This window comes from Panthera uncia (assembly GCF_023721935.1).
Source record: "Panthera uncia isolate 11264 chromosome B3 unlocalized genomic scaffold, Puncia_PCG_1.0 HiC_scaffold_2, whole genome shotgun sequence".
Classification (NCBI taxonomy): Eukaryota; Metazoa; Chordata; class Mammalia; order Carnivora; family Felidae; genus Panthera; species Panthera uncia.
Genome location: NW_026057583.1, coordinates 3,258,245 through 3,275,683, shown reverse-complemented (window position 1 = coordinate 3,275,683; position 17,439 = coordinate 3,258,245). Strand labels below are relative to the sequence as shown.

At 48.0% G+C, this 17,439-nt stretch overlaps 1 protein-coding gene across 9 annotated transcripts in view; it reads right to left on the bottom strand.

The window, feature by feature from the left end:
• The window catches only part of SH3GL3 (SH3 domain containing GRB2 like 3, endophilin A3), a 116,867-nt gene that overhangs the window by 22,656 nt on the left and 76,772 nt on the right, over positions 1-17,439 (bottom strand). For all 9 annotated transcript variants that reach the window (XM_049614325.1, XM_049614329.1, XM_049614330.1 and 6 more), the window contains 4 exons: positions 14,168-14,301; positions 10,445-10,603; positions 4,063-4,166; positions 2,805-2,914 (listed from right to left, as the gene is read on the bottom strand). In XM_049614325.1, the coding sequence (XP_049470282.1) occupies positions 2,805-2,914; positions 4,063-4,166; positions 10,445-10,603; positions 14,168-14,301 (507 nt within the window). The remainder of the gene's footprint in view (positions 1-2,804; positions 2,915-4,062; positions 4,167-10,444; positions 10,604-14,167; positions 14,302-17,439) is intronic.

Sequence of the window (17,439 nt, the reverse complement as noted above, 5' to 3'; positions counted from 1 at the left end):
AAGAGAGAAGAGAGAAGAGAGAAGAGAGAAGAGAGAAGAGAGAAGAGAGAAGAGAGAGATAGAGGGATAGAGAGATAGAGAGAGAGACAGAGAGAGAGAGAGAATCCCAAGCAGGCTCCATGCTCAGTGTGGAGCCCAACGCAGGGCTCAATCCCATGACCTTACGATCATGACCTGAGCCAAAATCAAGAGTTGGGATGCTCAACCAACTGAGCTACCAGGTACCCCGAGGGAGAGAGACATTTAAAAAGACTTGTAAGAGAGCTGGAAATATGCTCCCTGGAGCTTTAAGAACAGAAGTGGTAGACGGAGAAAGAGAGAAGAGGCCAACTACAACCCCTTTCCTGACACCAACCTTCACACTTATAACAGGCCAGAGCTTGAGAAGGGGAAGCCCAGCTTCAAATCCAGATGGCACGGTGACTATCACATGAGGCAGCGCTCTGAGTGCTGCGTGTACCCGCATTCACACACTCAAGTGAGTCACCCAAGAGCAGCCAGAAATGTCACGGGCCCGCCCGTGTCTCCCTCAAGCAGCAGAGGCCACCACACTGAACACAACAACGAGGCACAGAGGGGAGGCACCGTAAGAGTTCTGCATGATCAAAGTGATGGTTCTACAAAGAAAATGGTGATTATGAGTAACCTGGAAGGAGGAAGGAGGAAGGAGGAAGTGGGACGGGGAAGTGTATGGGAGGCCGAGGACAGGGAGCAAAGAGCTCATCTGCCGTATCAGGAAACCACAGATATTATCCCAAACTAAAAAAATCAAGAACTGATAGCGTATTATTTAGAACAATGGAGCTAAATACCCAACAAAGAGCTGAAAGTGCTTTCCTCCGAGAACAGGAAATGAAGATGGGGAGAGGGCATAAAGGGAGACAGCTGCTTTTCATTAAAGGCCTTGTAGCACCATTTTCTTTTTAGGACTATATACACATATTAGTCCCATCATTTTTATTTTTTAATTGAAAAAAAAAATCTGAAAGGATAGTGATAGCATTGGAAGAAAATCCAGACCGCGTAGCTCCCACAGGCAGATGTGCTGCAGAGAAGTTTGAAATTCATGGGTGAATGAGACTTCAACTTCAGCGTCATACAAAAATTAATTCAAAGTGGACCATGGACTGAAATGTGCAAGTGTGAAACTTTGGGGAAAAAGCACAGAAGAACATCTTTAGGATCTTGGGCTAGTCAAAGGATTCTTAAGACTTCACACCAAAAGCATGATCCTAAAAGGAAGAAATGAGAAATTGGACTGCACCAAAATTAAAAACTTTTGATCTATCAAAAACCCTATTAAGAGAATAAAAGGCTACAGAGTGAAAGAAAATATTTTCAAACCACGTATTTGTCAAAGGACTTGTGTTTACAATATATAAAGAACTCTAAAAACACAACTCTGGGGCACCTGGCCCCAGTAGGAATAGCATGTGACTCTTGATCTTGGGGTCGTGAGTTTGAGGCCCAGGTTGGGCACAGAGATCACTTAAATAAAACTAAAAAACGAGAACACAAAACACAAAAAACAAAAAACAAAACACACACACACATACACAACAACAAACTGCAGAAAAAAAGCTATCAATATCCCCATATGTAAGGAATTCTTATGAATAATAAGACAAAGTAAATGACCTAAAAGAAAAAACAAATAAATTACACGAACAGACAATTCAGACATGAGAAAATACAAATGGCAAACGAAAATATAGAAAGGAAGAAAATGTTCAACTTCCCTATTTACGACAAGGAAGATAGAACACAATTTTTTACCCATGAATGCTTGGCAAGAATGGAAGTCGAATGATGTGGGTGTGGGGCAACAGGCATTACTACGTCAAAAGCACTGTGCCCATTCTGAAAGGTAATTTGGCAATAGCTACTATCACTTCTAATTTACATTCTAACTCAGGATTCCACTTCCAAGAAAGACTTGAGCACATGGAGGCAGATGAAAGTATACTGTTTTTAGCAAATAATTGGAAACAACCTTAGCGTCCACTAATAGGGTAATGGTAACATATAACGGAAAACTATGAAGCCATTAAAAAATTGTGGGACAGAGATAGATCTATGCGCATGACACGGAAATAACTCCAAAAGATAGCGATGCATTTACAAAAGCAAGATGCAGAAGAATACACCTAGTAAGATCTTGTATTTGAGAAACAGAAAATAATCTAAAACTGTGCGTATATAATGCGGGTGTATGCGTATACGCGCACATAAACAGGACAGTGCTCATACCAAATTGTTAACAGCAGCTACATCTAGGGAAGGGACAGGGATGGAGGGGGTGACCAAAAGACCTCCAGCATGACTTACACCACCTGAATGTTGTTTTTCTCTGTTGGATCCTTTCAGCCAAGAATATATGTGTCATTTGTCTAATTAAAAAATAATGATGCAGCACTTAAGACAGTGCCTAGCTTATAGCAGGAACTCAACAAATGTTCACACTTTTCTAAAAACTAAGGAACTATTTTGAAAGAGTTAAAAATGTAAAGACAGAGGACAATGTAGCACGAAGTTTCCACGGCCAAGGTTTTAACGTATTAGAAGGCAGTAAGTGATGGAATTCTTCCTGGTGCTGGTTTTCGAAACTTGACAGAAGTATCCAAAACCAGGAAGCAGGAAAAGGGGCACTAATGGGGTGGGAAAGGGGATTCACCCAACACCCAAAGAAAAAAAGTCAGGGTCAAATACAGGGTCACACCAAATACAGCAACAAGCAGTAAGCAAAAGCTTCGGGCAGCACCTCCTTGAAGAGCACACTTAGCAACACACAATGGTCATCTTACCTGTTGTCCTCGCTGACGAGGTGGTGGACACCCCATTGAGTTCACTAGGACTCCTCTTTATGGGCCGGGGCTTATACTCTCGTCTGGGAACGCTGGATGCGGCCGATATTCTGAAATATGCATTTTGAGACCGGTCAGACTTCCGAGGGAGAAGCCCGAGTCTCCAGACATACAGTTGCTCTGCCTTGAGGAGCCTACAGACTTGGGTGACGGGTGGCAGTCGTGACGGGGGTGGTTTTTACGCACTGATTCGTGAGTAGCTCAAAGTGATAGGTGTAGGTGCCCAGTGGAGTTTTTCAACTTTGTATCTGCAAGAGCGTGTCTCTCGTAAGAGTCTCTGAGGCATCGGTCAGGCGCCAGGGTTACACTGGACACTCCACAGCATTGGCTGCCTTTTCTCTCCTTCTGCTCATAGAGAGGATTATGCAAACACGCTCACGTGAGCGCTGCGCGAACGCCCCGCCTACCGAATTGGAGGCTTCAGAGACCAGCCCCACCTTGTGTCTTCCCTCTAGCATTCTGGCACTGATTTAAGCAAACATCCCTCCCAGTTCTCCCATTATCATAATCTCATACAAAAACGATATTCTGTTACAAAACCCGGTCAAGAAAAAGGGTAGATTTGTTAACCCATTACTTTAATTAATAGGGTCACTGGGCACACGACATATGATACTATTAATTTTCAGAGAAGTATAGAACACAGCATCATTAAAGGCTAAAAGAAACAGCAGTCTTTCTTTGATCATTAGAAGGTTATTTTGGACTCTTTCAACGCCTCTAAGAGTCAGTAGTATGAACTTGGCCTCACATCTGTACTGGTGAGGTAAAAACACATCTTTTTACATATTTTCTGAGTATCGTGTCACACTTCTCCACATCCCTAGACGTTGGCAGGGAGGTATAAGCCATCGCCATCCCCAGCTTAAGTTCCCAAATCAGCCATGAAGCCAGGACGGTTCTGTAGGGTGAGCAACTGTGTCTGGGTGCCCTGAACACAGGTCACAGAAAAGGGCTTTAGAAACACGAAAAGGGAGCAAGCCTGCCAGACTGCTCTTCCCGGCTCTGTCCCATTGGCCGGAGCCCCATAGTCTATTCTCTCAGTGCCATCCCACACCCAAGCGTGGAAGCCAGCTAAAGAAAATTCAAAACAGGATGGTGTGGTGGGAAGGAGCAGACGGAGGGACAGACAGAGGGATTGATTCTGACGGGGTCCAACCCTGCGGTCCGGGCTTGTAACGAACGCAAAGGTTCTCACCGCATCTGTAGCTTGCTCTGTAGCTCCTGCAGAATCTCTGTGGACTGTTTGTGATAGTCTAAAGCCGCCTCTATAAACACAGCCAACTGGCTGACTTGTTCTACCTGCAGCGAAAGTGCAAAATCATCCCAAAGCCTATGTAGTGTTCAGAGAGAAGGGAAACCAGCAACAGAGAGCCAGCTTTGCAGGGAAGCCCTGTGTCCTCCCCGGCTCCGGTCCATTTCATTGCATTTCATTTTTATCTCGGAGCCCCGCATAATAATCACCCAGGTCACGGTATAAAGCTATAGATTCTGGAAAACCATGTTCAAATTTATTTGTGATTAAAATTTGATTTAACTCGATAAAAGCTTGTTTTTTCCAATTAGATGATACTCCCAGGAGATTTTTGCGCTCTAATGTTCACGGATCTGAAAACAGAGAGATAAAGCTTTTCCAATTACAAGTGAGGCCAACATTTAGTAAATGAACTGCTTTCTTAGTGAAATGTCTCTACGGGCATTTTCTAGCTAAGTCAAATCAAGAAACTAAGTAAATGACACTGTTCTCACGTAAGAGGCGAAATCAGCGACAGAGTGTGCACCAGGGCAAAGGCTTGCCTGCTCCCTAGATGTTTTTGTTTTTGTTTTTGTTTTTTGCCATCAGCACAAAATCATCGCCCTGAAACACACAGCAAGAAGGAATGAACCATACAGCCTCTGGCATCTCTCGTTCCCATGAATCACGACATTCATGAAGTTAGTGACCAAAATACAGTGGATGTCAAAAAAACGAAGTCACGTAAGAAAGCCCAGAAGACCTGGGGAAGCATGAATCGAGGAAGAGACTTCTCCTGTGGGGCCTGGGAGCTTCCCTGCTTCCCCAACGTGTCCGAGCAGCTGCTATGCAAAAGCAGGGTCCCTTAGGCTGATGTCGGCCAGCCTCAGAGGCAGGACCTCTGGGTTGAGGTGACGAGGACCCCAGCACGAGTCCCAGGAACTCCAGAGAAGGACACACACCGAAATCAATCCCCCTCTTCCAAAGATTCCCCAAAGCCTAATGTATCACCTCCATGTCCTAAGTAGCTCTGGGGCAAAGTCTGCCCTGCTCATTCACCCCTACATACTCACCCCATAAAACCAGCCATGGATTCATTCACCTTCAAAGACCCCAGCTGCTCCCATCTGTTGTTCCAGACCATGCTTCAGCTGCCTATTCATTCTCTTTCCTTACCCGCGCCCAGCATTTTAAACATGGGTTCAAATGCACACTTGAGCCATCCGTTCCGCGTGTGCCCCACTGTGATCAGCATCTGAACGAGGAAACCCGGCTGCATTACGCTGACCATACCACGCCCTGTGACTAGAAAAGCAACAAGCCAGGCCTTAAATTTCCCCAAACCCAAAAAACAAAACAAAGACAGCCGGGCCCCTACAAAATCCTACAGGTCTCTTAAGTTTCACCTCTTTGGCTTTGACGTTTAAACAAGTCCAATGCCTCGGTCTAACTCGACCACAGGAGAACGCGCGGCAGAAGGAACTCTCCTCCCGACGGTGGGAGAGCTGCGATCTGGGTCAAATCTGGGCCACACCTCCCCGTCTTCAGTAAAGTTAGTTTCTATTTTAATCCCCACTTTGAAATATGTTTGACGTTTCTCATTTTCAAAGGAACAGCGAAAGAGCTAAGTGAATATTCCTCGAAACATATGGGGGGGGGGGGCGTGGAGAGCAGGGAGGTGCAGACGGAAAGACTACCAGCTGTCCTGGCTGGCTGGCTAAAAGAGGTTGGGCGATCTAGAGGTGCCTTTGGAACTATTCATTCTCTGGCTGACTCCGGGAAGGGAGGGAACCCCAAGGCCCCTCAGAACCCGGGAGGGACTGCAGTGCGGTACGGCACCTGCTGCACACAACTCCTGCAGAGCTGGGACTCCGCTGCAAAGTCTCAGGCTGACAGTGAAGCCACGCGCTGTCACAAGGGGACCATCTGCCCCTTTATGCCAGAACAGGGAGGATTCCAGGCCATAAGCGGCAAGGTGTTTTGTGGGTGGCCTCTGCCTCCCATCCCCAGCTGGAATCAAACCCCAGGACAGGCAGAAACACGGCAGCGATGAAGCCAGGCCCTGCGAGGCCCTGTCCAGAAGGCAGAGCGTTTCTTCCACGGGCCACACCACTCCATCTGTTGACTCGGGGAAGGTCACTGGGATGAGAAAAGAGGTTTCATTCCGCTTCCGCTGAGACCGGTGCCACCCCTTTGCCGGCGCCACCTTGCGAGTAAGGTGTGACCTCATCCCGTGGAAGGGTTCGCACGACACACACAGGGGAGAACCGCCAGACAGCTGACTCCCATCTCAGAGTCAACGGCCCTGGCCGTCCAGATGGGGGCACATGCGAGGCACCGGAGGCAGGAAACTCGACCAGACTTCCCAGTAAGCTGACAGTGAGGGAGGAAGAGGCCACACGAGCGACCAGGGGAACCAGAACAGAACCAGGAAGAGCTTGTGGTGGACAGGAAAATGGCCTTGAACTAGGGTCTTGAACTAGGGGATTAGCTGGATTATCTGGGTGGGCCCGGTGTCATCACAGGGTCCTAGAAGAAGAAGGCAGGAGGGTCACAGAAGGTGATCAGAGGAAGAGAGTAAGAGGTGTGAAGATGCCTCACAGTGGGCTTTGAAGGAGAAGCAGGTGCCTCTGGCGGGTGGAAAAGGCAAAGACATGGCTGCTTCCCTTACACCCTCCAGGCAGAACTCGGCCCTGCCAATATCGTGACGTGAGGACTTCTGACCTCCCGTCTGGAAGACGATAGATCTGTGTTGTTTGAAGGCACACGTGTGCGGTGATTTGTTACAAGAGGAAGAGGAAACTGCTACTTCTGAGCTGCTTTAGTCTCCTCTCAAAAGAAGCAAAACCTAGCAATGGAAATAGCCCTGGTCAGGGTCCCCTGTTCACGGGGCACGGGAGCCGTTGCCTTGAGACTTACAGGAACCCAACTCCGTGGGGAACGTGCCCGCGTGGCTGAGCCTGGGGACTTCACGGCTGACTCCACCCCACGCCGTGGTTCCTCGCTCTCTTCCCAGGGGCGAGAGGCCGTGCATCGACTGGGTGTCGCCCGGGGGTGCACTCTACCTCAAAACCCTCTCTTTAGCTGCAAACCAGTGGCCGGTTATGAGCCAATGAGGCTGCTGGGGGTTCTGAGCCATGGGGATGGAGGCAGAGTGTAGACGTCCCCATACCCTGTGAACTGTCCTCCTCAGAATCTTCAGAAGTCAGTTGCCAGGACCGGTCAGCAGCCAGGTAGGTGGGCCGAGAGGCACGTTCTGAGGGCCACAGCACGAGGAGAGATACTGGGCATGAGTAGGTAATGCCCTGCCCCCAGATCTCTGGAGTCTGCAGCGTGCTTGGCATGCCTGAATGAGGGAAAGGCACCTGTTCTGGAACGTGACAAGCCGTCCCCTTTCACGACCGAAATGGCACGTTTCCAAGGGAGGCCAACTTCGATAGGAATCGCTATCATCAAAGTGACTTCTTGCTCTGTCGTCTCAAAGACTTCCACTCTTTCTGGATTCCTCGGAGAAGCTGAAGGCGTCTGATCACAAACAGATGCCCTTTCCAATGGGGCAAGAGCTTTATTCAGAGTTTCTGAGAAAGTCTGAGCAAGCCAATGACGGCGGGAGCCTACATAACAGCCTCTTCTACTTCTATTCCCCACTTCATATTTCCAAAGGGTGTCTTCCCTGCACTTGTTCACGTCGGGCCCGATACCTGTAGGTCGAAGCGACTCTCCAGGGGCAAACAGCTGAGCAGAAGCGAGACCAGAACCAGATTTCAGGTCGTCCACTCCTGGCTGGGTGCTTTCTTTCAGCGAGTCCGGAATTTCCTAATGCACCTTATGCCACATGGCACCCGTCCCTTGAAATGACAGCAATAACGATGATGCTGTGGACAAGCTCTGTGGCCAAACAAGTTGGAGAGACTTCCCAGAGTATCCTTAGCAAGCTCGTAGAGATTAATTTTTCACATTATCATACAAAGACTCTGAAAAGTCTGGTGACAAAGAAGGCTGCGAATTTTGTCTGCGCTATGGTCCGCCAAACTCATCTGACCACAGAGACGTTATCAGCACAACCCGCTACCTCCTACGGGACGAGCAGACACAGGTACAAGGGGTGAAGTGGCAAGGTTCGACGTGGGGTTGATGACCCGGAGAGAGCAGGAAGTCAGGGTCCTGAGGGCTGCAGACCCGCTGGGCCTGGCCTGGTTGTAGAGAGGGGCCAAGGACAGGGCCGAGAGCTCCACGTACGTACGCCTCCTCCCTCCATGCACCGGTTTCCCCGTCTTCCCCCACCGTGTCGCCCCCTGTTGATCCCCACACACAACCACCTCCGCATTAGCATGGCAGGCCCAAGGGCTGAACCGGGGAAGATTTTCCATGCCGCGTCTCATCAAAGGGACTGCCCAGACACACGCACACGGAAAAGGACAGGGCGGTCCCCTTCTGGGTCTGCCCGCTGGTGCCCCACGAACAGAAGGAAGGCGGCCTTCTGGGGCTCACACGGTCAGTAACTTGTGGGTTTCCTCAACTATAACCCCGGGAAGGGGAAAGGCAAAAGCAGGGGTGTCGTCACACAGGGGACGCCCCTAGGACCCCATACGCTCTACCGTGAGCGCTCAAGAAATGGCCCCCTCGCCACTGTCGGCATCGCCATCACCGGCCACCTCTTGGGCACTACCACCGCCACTCCCGCAAGAGTCAGCAACCAGAGCACCCGGCTCACCACCGCGGCTAAAGGCGGCCACGGGCAGGAGGGCAGAGAAGGGGAAGGAGCCCAGTCCCAAGGCGGCGGGACAGTCCCCAGCTGCCGAGAAGTTCGGTCTCCTCCCACTTCCGCGGCTGGTTTCCAGGAGCTCTTGTCAAAGGACAGGCCGGAAGGCGCAAGCCCGTCCCCGAAATGAGCCAGCACAGCCCGTCGGCGGAGGTGTGCACCCAGCCCTGAGCTGAGGGTGCAGCACGTCTGACTCACGAGACTCAACTTCAGGGTTCAAATCCGCCACAAACAGGCACAGGAACGGAAGGGCAACGCTGGCGACGGCCTGGTAAGGATAACGTGCACCTGACATGCCGCACTTCAAACCCACTTTCTCAACACATCGAAGAATCAAATACAGCAATCGGAGACAAAACCAAAATCACCTGCTGCCTGGGGACAATCTCAAGAGGCAAGTTCTACTTTTAAGGGAAAATAAATAAACAAGGAAAACAGCCAACTGTGTAGACCTCTTCCTGCTTCCTGTAAGATGTAAGCACCCTGATAAAATGTTAAAAGGAGAAACATAATTGAGGGTGCTTTTCAGCACTCAGGTTTAATGGACGCGGGGATTTTCAAACTGTTATCTCCGCGACTAATGTCTTGCTAATACTGAACATACTAATCCGCCCCCGACGTCACCACGGCAAATAAAAAAGATGCTCCGTACGTTCTGTCTGACTTGACTCAAAAGCGCAAGACCTTGATGTACCTTTTGATAAACTATTGTAAGTAGAACATGGTTTTGCAGATAAATAAATCCTCTGACTTGTCTCCACGGGTTTGAAAGTTCAGCAAAGGGGGCCCAAAGCTAAGGCTGGGCCAAAACGGCTCAGGGCATCAGCAAGGCCAGCATCAGGGCAGGGACGCCACACAGAAGCAGGTGGAAAAAGGCAGTGACGACAAACGCCCAAGGACTCGTCAGTGAGGCAAAGAAGGGAGGCCTTCGGCCTTGATGGTGCCCAGGTGGGGATCGCCATGCCCCTCAGGGACGCGAATCTAACTTCACTTGAACAAATAAAATAAAAGCTGGTGGTGGCAATTACAGCACAACAGGGTACTGGCGTCTCTGAGGGATGTGTGTCCAGACCTTCATCATTCCTGAGTCCACAGGCACCGCTATGGTACAGCTGAACAACGCAGGTCACGCTTTTATATCCTGCATGTTCGCGATGACAAGGCAGGGCACCGGAGAGCCTCTCCTCCTCACACACCTGCCTCACAGCGTGCTTCTCTCAGTCTGAGCAAAAGCGCACGTTACGCATGACGTGGGCCCCGCGTTCCACTGCAAAGTCACAATGCTATGGCCTCAAACACAAAGGCCGGTCTGCTATGCAAGTCCCCAAACCATCCCCCTCCCCGGGGCTAGCTGGAGCAGGTCTCCGGAACAGTCCTGGGATAAACAGGCCTTCTTGAGATCTGAGGTCTGAGTTGGGACTTGCCAAATGTCTGAAGCTATTTCTGAGGCAGGACATAACGGTTACGGAAAATTCTGGAAGCTCTCGTAAACTAAGGCTCCAGAGCTTCTCAACATGTTGATCCTACTCATATGGTCAATGTTTTCATTCACATTAAAGTCTCCTGGTTGGTTTAAATACTTACATCATTTTCTAAAAAATTAAACATGCTTCTTTCAGCCAACTCCTTTGACTCTTCAAATTTTTCTACCGCTTGTCTGACTTCTTCGTCTGGTATCTTACCTACTCGCTTCTTTTTATAATCATAATCCAGGCGGCGGCCTTCCAGCTTTTTCAGGTGGTGCTGAACAAGACAAAAGAGTCTTTCAGAGAACTGTACATTCAAAACACGGGCAAAGAAACTTTTGTTATTTCCATGATCACAGCCACTGCTTTCGGGTGACCTAAATTCTAGGGGCAGGGACGCATCTTACACGTCTGTGTGTCCCCAGCATCCACTAGAGGCTACCCTTACTGATGGTCCTCAAGGCATGGGGGATGGTTAGACAGATGGACGGATGGATGGACGGACAGGTGGGTGGAGGAAAGGGTGGGTGAATGGATGCATGGATAAATGGATGGCAGAATGAATACCTATATGAACATAAAGACACAGTATCAGCACTCAGATTCCATTTCCCAAAGTTGTCTATAGGGCCCCTCACTTCAGTGCTCTAATAACACATCCAGATAATTTCCAGCCAATTAACTCTGCCAAAAACAAGCATGTTTCCTTTGGCACAACTGTCAAGTCCTTGCCAAAAAGGAGATTGTAAAAGCACAAATTTCTAGTAACCCCTAGAATACTTAGGCGTCTCCCATAAAGTTCCCAAACAATAACAGAACAAGTTGAATAAATACCTCCAGTGAACATGTACACACTGAGAAACAGACACTCACAACCTCTGAAATGGTGAAATTTCTTAAAAAAAAAAAAAAAAGAAAAAAAGAAAAAAAAAGAATCTCTTTAACAAAATGTAACAACTATAAATATCAGACGTGTGCATTCACGGAAGGGGCTGTCTTGTGTGGTAGTAAGTTCCCCCATCACAGTTTGTATTCCAGCAGAGGGATCCTATGTCAGAAACACTGTCGGCAGGACAGCTGTATGGGGCAAGGCATTATGCCTACAATCCTTGGAAAACAGGTATCTGACATCAAACGTACACACAAGAACAGGCCATCCCAGCGAAGTATGCAGGTAACATCACTTAGCATCTTAGTGAATGAAACACTGGTTCCACTTCCATAATGAAGAGGTGAAGAGAGCATATGGGATAAAAACCCAGAAGCATCTTTCTTATATGCTCCGTGACTCTGGGCAGATCTGTTACTCCCTCTGTGCCTCCGTGTATGGCTGTAAAACAGGGGTGATGGCTGCTGACGGGCCAAGAACTGAACCCACAAAACCCCTTACAGATAGAAGTCAGCCGTGTGTTAAATGGGCAGGTTCCCCACTCCTGAGGCCTGAGACGCAGCAGCACAGTCGAGACTATGAATGGCTTCTGAGGAGTAGACTCCTAACTCTCGATCGTTCTAGGATTTAAGTGTAGCTTTATAGCATTTCTGTATCAGATGGCAGCTGAGTAACAAGGAAGCCATTTAGAGTACTATTTTGCTGCGTGGGGAATGCCAACACTTAAGTACAGGTGGATTTTGCACACAAGTCCGCCCATTTGTGTCCACAGCCGGCTCTGAAGCAGGTCAAACGGAAGACCCACGTTGTGGGGCGGACTTGTGGTTTTCCTCAAGGACGACGGCACGAGAAGAAATGGCGTATTACGTCTTTCAACAAAGGGGGCGTTTGGTTTTAAGGTTCTGCGTTTGCAAAGGCTGTTCTGGTCCCCCCGGTCCCCAGGACACCCCTCCTTCTCTAGAGTCATCTGTTCTTTAGTAATTTGGAAGCACGAATGCCATGCTGGACATCGTGGCCACAAAAGTGGACGAGGCAGGATCCTTACCCCTGAGGCGCTTAGTGCCATCACGCGGGGAGCGCAGGAGCCCCTGATTCTGTCAGGGGAGGGCAGGGGCTTCCCAAAGGGAAGAGCGTCTGAGATCCGAGAGGTGACGTGACTTAGCCAGGAGGGGAGGGGAGGGGAGGGGGAGAAAGGCCAGGAACAGAGGGACAGAACACAGCAAAACACCCCGGGGGGCTTCAGGTAACGGTGGGAAGGGGCCGAGGTCAGGCCCCAAAGGGCAGGAGAGGCCAGAGAATTGGGCCCCAGAGGGCAGGAGAGGCTGGAGTGGATCTTCAGTGTCCCTCCCCTGTGGGCAGCTGCCGACAGTCTGCGTCTCAGGAAGCCTGCTCTGGGTGTGGTGCCGGGAGTCAAGGGCTGTTGTGTGGATGTGTCCAGATGTTAACTGAGAGGAGGTGCTAGAAAGGGAGAGAATGGAGATTCAGGAGAGAGGACAATGGATGTGGCAACAGACTCCGGGGTCCAGAGACCACGAGTAAGGGGCTGAGGGGTGCATTCTGGAGGGGGGGGGCCGCAGAATGTTCTTGGGAGTCCCTGAATGGTTGCTTTCGTTTTTCATTCAACCTTCCTGAATTCCAGGCATCCAGGACTCTCCATTTGGGAAACCTACAACAGGGCCCCAGCATCTGCCTTTCTAATGTGATGCTGATGCTGACGGTCCAGGGGCCACCCCATGAGATGCGCCGTGCCCAGAGAAAGGAGAGGGAGGAAAGCGGACGGGGCACCTGGGTGGCTCACTCGGTAAGGCGTCTGACTCGATTTCAGTTCAAGTCATGATCTCAGGGTTCGTGAGATCCAGCCTTGTGTTGGGCTCTGTGCTGACAGCACGGAGCCTGCTTGGGATTCTCTGTCTCTCCCTCTCTCTCTGCCCCTCATCCCCCCAACCCCCAAATAAACATTAGAAAGAAAGAAAGGAAGGAAGGAAGGAAGGAAGGAAGGAAGGAAGGAAGGAAGGAAGGATGCCAAGGTTCAAATGACTTCCCAGCTGGCTTGGACTTGCATTCAGATCACTCTTGAAGATACCTGGGGGCAGGTCCTCGGGGCAGCCGGCTGCCCCGCCAGCGTGAAGTCAACACAGGCTGCCCCACCAGAGTAGAAGTCCGGTGAGGCAGGAATCTCAACGCTGTTTGTGCACATATGCACAAACACCACTAAGCAAGAGGCACATGATCACCTACAGGTCCCCGAGAGCTCACATGTGCGCTCTGGAAGGCCACTTCTAACAGTTTTCCAAACATGAAATGTCAATTCCTGTTTATTGGTTTCCTTGAGAAGCAGTGCAAAATAATCAGTATTGGTGCCAAGTATCAAAAGATATGACTGACACAGTTGTGATTTTCATTATCAAAAATCCACTACAAAGTGATGGGATCATTTTGTTATGTGAGAAGTGGCTGTGGAAATGTGTTCCTTCATCCTGGCTTCTAGCTGGCTTTAATAAGATAGAGAACAGGGGTGCCTGGGTGGCTCAGTCAGTCGGTTAAGCGTCCGACTTCGGCTCAGGTCATGATCTCACAGTTCGTGGGTTCAAGCCCCACGTCAGGCTCTGTGCTGACAGCTTGGAGCCCAGAGCCTCTTTCAGATTTTGTGTCTCTCTCCCTCTCTGCATTTTCCCCATTCATGTGCGCTCTCTCTCTCTCTCTCTCTCTCTCTTCCTCTCTCTCTCAAAAATATATAAAAACCCTAAAAAATTTAAAAAAAAAATAAGATACAGATTAAAAAGCTAAGAGGTCCCGGGTCTCTTTCCCAGTGAGCCAGGTAAATAGGAGTTATTTTTTTCACCACCCACAAGACGATGCTTTCACGGAATCCCTACAGAAACACTCTGATGGTTTTAAATAGGAACTTCACTTTAAGTAGCAACAGGTAGATTTAGAGCCCGGAAGACTTACCCCAATCTCTTTTAAATCTTTGTCTTGTAGTAACTGAAGTGGATCAATAAAAGTTTGCTTTACGTTAATGTCAAGAGAGTCTTTCACCTCAGCCATTAGCTTCATGGATTCACCGACTTCTATTAATGCACTACCTTGAATAGAAAATACAAATTAAAAAAGGGTCTTCAGCAGGGTACTCGAGGTTAGCGGTGATATTGACTTCATTCTTTCCCAAACGTTTGTGGAGGGCCATGGAAAAAAGCGAATCACCCTGAGACTGTTGAATCCTGACTCAGAGAAAAAAAATTTTTTTTTTCTGAACGTCTTATTTTCCGTATTTTCCTCTCTACGTTCTGTAGTCTGCGCTACAAAATAAAGGTAGGAGGCTCAGGCAGACCGAAGCATTTACCCTTTTGGCCACTAGATGGGGATAAAGCTCCTTTCTCAAACTGGTGACAGGCACACTCTGCTTTTCCAAGGTCTGGGTCGCACCCCATCAGTTTACCAGAGACCTACAATAACTAGTACCTGCTTTTGCTAACTGGAAGAAATCCAAAGAGGATTTCTGTTTTCACCAAAAAAGAAAAAAAAAAAGGCGAAAATGAGAAAACATTCAGCCCCTGTTTTGCAGTGAGCCACTAGAGGCAGCATGGACCCCAAGTAGTGAGAACTGAACTGTGTACAGAACATTGGCATCAGCCCCCCGTCCCGGCAGCTTTGAACTGCGTCTGTGAGCATCTGCGCTTTGCCTCGATTTTATTCTGTGCACACATCAGTAAGATGTATCCTAAGGTATCAGAAAAGTGTAAGAGAGCCTATTTTGGGGGGCCTGGTCATGCTCAAAACATTTTCCACATAAATTAACGGTAATTTCTTCTTTGCTTTACGCCACTTCGGTTTACAAAAGGCTTGGTGGCAATGCTCTGCTTTCGGAGAGCAGGGAAATCTGTAGTTTTGTGAACTGGCACCTAGGGTTCCTTAGAAGCTGGAGAACAAAATCGCTCTTTGTAAACCCTAAAAAGGATTCATTCATCAGGGCTAAGTGTCAGGCAATAAAGATTACAATAGAAATAAGGGAACAAAACCTCTTGTCAGCTTCTAGCTCCTAGATCTTGAGGTCAGTCCCTAGAGCCTTCAGATGGTTCCGAGGCTCCTTACCCTTTCTGATGTCAAAGAAAGCCTGGCCGTGTCACATGGGACAGCCTTTCAGCGGGATGGGCAAGGCCTGCTCTTGCGATGAGGCCCAAGCCGGCCGCGCTTGGCCTTGGGGGCTGTGACCGGCAGGTGTTGCTGGCCTGCACTCTGGTATCTCAGTGTCAGCTGACCCGCAGTAATGTGCAAGCAGGAGTCCTGGTAGCGGAGCAGAACGAGAGGCCGTTTCTCTAAGAGGCATCTCTGGGACATGAGGCACCAAAGCAAACTATTTTTCCTGTTTTGGAGTTTTCCACCAAACTGACCTCGTGAAAATGTAGTTTGGGGTCTCTCAACTCCCAGGCTAGAAAAAGACCTTAGGGGCCAGCCCAAGAATTCGCATTTCTAGCAAATTCTGACCTTAAAGTTGTCACACCTACTGGTCCAGCCATGCATAGTTTATTCACCTGTAAAACAGCAATAGCAATGAAGCCTCACCTCCCCTTTTTTTTTTTTTTTTTTAAGAAATGAACTAGAAAACTAGAAGTGGAAATTTAGTTACGCTAAATTACCACTGGTCAGAACTCCACTGGTAGCTTCATCCCTCCTAAGTTTCCTTAACTCGCTCTCCATTGTTAGGTTCTAAATCATCCCAAGGTAAAGAGGAGACATCCCTTCCTAGCCTGGGGACTCTTTCCTGCCCAACTGGTTAGAAACGGAGGGTACCGTTTCTGATCCTCGGCCACCACTGCCCAAGCCACAGAGTGTCGAATTTGGCTTTGACAGAAACATTTCCGTGTATTGTTTATAATAAGATAACCAAGGGAGATTTTAGTGAAGCATATTGAAATATACGTTTAAATTACAATTCTTAAAATACAACACTGGAGCAAAGCAAGGTACAGACCAAGAAAACAGGAGAAAAAAAAAAAAAAGACCAGAAACAAACTTAAAATATAAAAATTTAGTCTGTAACAAAACGTTTCTCTCCAGAGGGGAAAGGCTGAACTTTTCAATGGAGTATTAGGACAACCAGCTACTTACTTGGGAGAAAACAAAATTAGGACCCTACTGCACAGTATCTGCCCGTTAAAATCAGGAGCTTGGAAATTTAAAGGGAAAAAAAGGAAACATGTTTCAAAAGAAAAGTATGAATAAACATTGACACGACTTGTGGGGGTGGGTGGGGTGGAAAAGTTTTTCTAAACAAAACAACAGAGCCATAAACCATAAAGGAAGAGTTAGGAGTCCCACTATATGAAAACCAAAAGCTCCTCCGTTTCAGTGGCCTCCGTCCACAAGGTCAGAAGGCGAATGCCTACGTGGGGCGTAACTTCATTAACATATAAGGCAGACCAAGAGCAAATGTCCTAACCGTTGAAAGAGTTCGTCAACCAGTAAGGGGGGGGGGGGGGGGGAAATGAACGTATTAATGAAAAAATAGGCAAAAGATACAAATACACATTTCACAAAAATGATGACAAACAGAAAAGAAATCTACCTTACACATAATCCAAAAGGTGAAGTTAACACAGCACTAAGAGATCAATTTTATATGCTATGTATCAAAGTACCTGTGATTCAGAAGTAAGCTAAAAAAGTAATTCCCACAATCAATAACTGTGCTGGGAAACATACTCTCACATACTCCTGGCAAGAGTATCAAACTGGCACACCCCTTCTGGAGGGTCCTTTGGGAATATGGTTCAAAAATCTGAAAAAACATGCATATTCTCAACCCAACAATTTCACTAGCAGGGATTTCACTTGATCTTAGCCAAAAGGCCGAGAAGCGATCACTACCAGGGATTTCAATCCACGAACATAATCTTGGATATCCCTAAAGATTATGAAAATGGTTTTATAAATGCTATGTAAAATTTTTTTACGTACAGAAAAAAGTATCTAAATATCCAATAACTAGGGTTGACTGAACAAAGTCTGCCATGACACACGGGTTATTATACAGCTGTTAAAAACAGTATCATAGAAGATTAATCATTTTATGACATGGATCTTGATTCAGTCGATAGAAATAAGCAAGTTACAAAAGGGTATAAAGGTAGAGATACCATAACTCCATTTTAATTTTGTAAAGGTGTACGTGACTATGGATGAGAATAAACCTTGTGAAGGTGTACGTGACTAGGGATGAGAAT